The following is a 3,557-nucleotide window of genomic DNA, read 5'->3' as shown; positions in this document are numbered from 1 at the left end:
AATTGGGTTTTCCCTTCTCCCTCATCCTGCAAACTCTCTTCTCTCCTTATTTTTCTTCCTCTTCCCACCACCAGCAGATCCACATCTCTCCGCTTTGCATCATTTAGGGTTGAGTACAAGTTCTTTGACCTTTTTAGTCTTGGGAACCTTGGCATACATCTATTTATACATAAGAGTCCTAGAGTGAGCCAATAAGTATTTGGAGTTCTATTTTTAGGGAAGTTTCTTTTTCATCAAAAAAGTTGGTGGACGTAAGGGTCCTAAGTAATTAGGAAGTTCTAGTTTTTCTTGCACGTTGATTTATATAAATGATGTAAACCCTAAAGTTGTAGGAAAGTTGATGGAATAAAGAATTGCATTGTATGTGTGCGAGGGGTGGTCATGTGGTTCTTTCTCCTTTCTTCTTTCTCGAAGGATTCTGATCATGGGTAATATTCATAGTCAAAGATACTGATCATGGATAATATTCATAGTCGTAATGCCTGATTTCCTATTATACCATAATTTATTCTATTTTTTAAACCCCTGATCGTTTCCAACCTTTCTCCACCCCTTGTAATTAGCCATAAAATCCATGATCCTAGGCTGTCCTGCATCACGACTTTTTTCCCGTTCTACATAAGATAGTCATCTCTTTCATTATCTTCAACTTTTTTTTTTCAACCCATAAAGGGGGAGGGTCTCTTTCATAACTTCTTTAGTTCAAACACTGACGCTGTTGTGTCTTCCTCACCAATTCAACCCAAGTAATTTTCAGGTTTCCCTTCGTCCTTGCACCTTCAACTTGCAACATAAGCAGCATTACCTCTTACTGGTGTGTTGTTGGTCTTAACTGTTCATTTCCGGACCATCTTTGCCCTGGTTTGACAAACTTATCTGGTTAAAATCTTTGCTTACTTTAAGGAAGGCATACATGTCGAAACTTATTCTCTGCAACATTAGTTAGGCATTTGCCAAGAAGCATGCTTCATGAAGTCTAATGAAAAGCCTGATATTTAGGGGCTCTATCAACTTGGATAAAATTGCAATATTTTTAATATATAAAAGTCATTAAACAAATAGTACATTGATGATGCACTCGGTGCAACTGTCAAAATTTTGTTTATACCATGTTGAGAATTTTTCATAAGGTCATGAGACTTTATCAAGGACCCAGCTGCCACCTAAAGGTCCTTGTTCAGGATCTGCAATGGATAAAGAAAGTCAAGCGTGAGTATCTGAAGCATCAGGACTCAGGAGTTATGTGGTGTTCTATTGTTTAACATTGAAATTCATTCCACTTCCTTAGTGGCTAAGTTCTTTTGTAATTGGTCATTGAGCAAGAGACTTATGAAAGTGCATGCTACTCACGCCTTTGAAGACTTATGTTTTATGTGCAATCTAAATTTTGGTGGAGGGTGGACCTTGCGCAACGGTAAGGTTGCTCCATTGCGACCTAGTGGTCGAAGAAACAGCTTCTCTACGAAGTGGAGGTAAGGTTGTGTACATGATGATCCTCCCTAGACTCTGCAGTGGTGGAAGCCTCGTGCACTGGGTAAGCCCTTTTTGTTCAATCTAAATGTTGGTATAACATTTTCTAGTTTCTGCTATTCAAGCTTGTACAAACGAAAAGTTCTTGATCATGCCATATGTCATTAATTTTTGAATTAATATTATGAGTTCAGTTTAGCTTGTACAAGCTTGGTATAACATTTTCTAGTTTCTGCTATTCAAGCTTGTACAAATGAAAAGTTCTTGATCATGCCATATGTCATTAATTTTTGAATTAATATTATGAGTTCAGTTTAGCTTGTACAAACTGAACTAGCTTGTACAAACGAAAAGTTCTTGATCATGCCGTGTGTCATTAATTTTTGAATTAATATTATGAGTTCAGTTTAGCATTTCTGACTGGGGGGGTCTGATTTGGAAAACAGGGGTATTGAGATTACTGAGGCATTGCGACTACAAATGGAAGTTCAGAAGCGATTGCATGAACAACTTGAGGTATGAGGTTTTTTATTGATGATGTGCTAGGCTGGTATATATTGGTTTTGTTCAACAATCAAACAATCAACTTATTGGACTCATGGGTCTGTTGCTGGTACTCTGGTGAAATTTTTTATGGCATATTCATTTTCGAGAAACGTCTTACCCTGATTTCTGTAGAAAATCAACATTAGAATTTTCTGGGGCAGGTAACAAAAATGATTTGATTACTTTGATACGAAAGACAATGGAGATGAGTAGACCCCTAGGTCCACTTTACATAAGTAGAATGATCAATGATCTCATATTCATAGATGACCCTCTGAATTCTCTGTTAGTATCAAGGGGGTTGGCAAGAGAGTCTGCTCTCTTGTGCTGAAAAATATGTTCAAACAAGCAACCAAAGGTTCGGGGAAGCTAAATACTTGTAGATTTTAGCTTCTCACTTCATCAAGAAGTGAGAACCATCTCATCCTCTACTGACCTATGCACAGTGGTTCAGAGCATTTCCTTCCACCACAAGCCCCTGGGAAGCTAAATACTTGTAGATTTTGAGTCCTATAGTGTCAAAACTCTTGGGGCTCCTTTCTTAGGAATGAGTACTTGGAAGATAGAATTGTCTTGTTTGTATTTTCTTTCTTGAAATTCTTGAAATACTTGACTCTCATCATACTAGAAATATACGATGGCGTGACACCACCACCATGACCCAATGGTCGTCCTTGTTATTTTTATTATTTGAAGTTGTTGCCATAGATGCGATATTGTGCTATCAGCTTTGAAAGATACTCCAACATCCCTGCACATCTTGCAGCATATTGATGTCAGGAATATGCATCATCAAACCAACAGTTATCCAACTTTTTAACATCAATATTGAATATCAATACTAAGGTCCCTCGAAGAAGTTATGTATATCTTTCCGCTTTGTATGTGCTGAAGAGCATTACAACAGTTCTTTTTCATGATTTGATGGCATGCCTATCTTGCTTTAGATACTTTATTGATGGACAAGGTTCAGGGCATCCTTTATTTGATATCTCAAAAGAAGAGAAAGGAAAATATTGCAAACAACGATGCAGAGGGTGATGTAAAGTTTGTTTATTGTTCCCCTTTATTCTCAAATACATTAATGCTAGCCTCTGTTGAGGTTCCTTTTGCAAATGTTTTCGTGAATTGAGATCTCGATAAAATGCTCAGCCTTCTTTTGAGGATCTTTTTCATTCTGTTCCCTGTGTTGAAAGTTGAAACGCTAGTATTGAGTCAGCCTGCAAGACTTAGAAGGAGAAGGAAAATAATCTGTTATCTAGAGCGCTGATTCATGTGGATTGGTTTCTGTTGCAATACCAGGTTCTATTGTTTTTGGTCACAATGGCCAGGCACGCATGCACCCACCTACAGGACTGCATTTTCATTTTGGTTTTTGTGTGTGACATTAGGTAAAACAGAGACAATGTGGAAAGTCTCTGCTTGTGGTGCTTTGAGGCACTCTGAGGATTATTTTGCCACTGCTTCATTGGTCCATGTAAAGAAGTTGCTTTGAATTTCTTAAAACGCTCTACTTCATTTTTTTTTTTTTGGGGGGGGGG

General features: G+C 37.8%; 1 protein-coding gene across 2 annotated transcripts in view; it reads left to right on the top strand.

Annotated features, from left to right (window-relative positions):
* Positions 1 to 3,557, top strand: part of LOC122090047 (protein PHOSPHATE STARVATION RESPONSE 1-like) — a 15,826-nt gene that overhangs the window by 11,169 nt on the left and 1,100 nt on the right. For both annotated transcript variants that reach the window (XM_042659881.1, XM_042659882.1), the window contains exon 7: positions 1,917 to 1,986. In XM_042659881.1, coding sequence (XP_042515815.1) covers positions 1,917 to 1,986 — 70 coding nt within the window. The remainder of the gene's footprint in view (positions 1 to 1,916; positions 1,987 to 3,557) is intronic.

Source organism: Macadamia integrifolia, chromosome 9 (genome assembly GCF_013358625.1).
Source record: "Macadamia integrifolia cultivar HAES 741 chromosome 9, SCU_Mint_v3, whole genome shotgun sequence".
NCBI classification, from domain to species: domain Eukaryota; kingdom Viridiplantae; phylum Streptophyta; class Magnoliopsida; order Proteales; family Proteaceae; genus Macadamia; species Macadamia integrifolia.
Note: the sequence above shows the minus strand (reverse complement) of the source record. Positions and strands in the feature narration are given on the sequence as shown.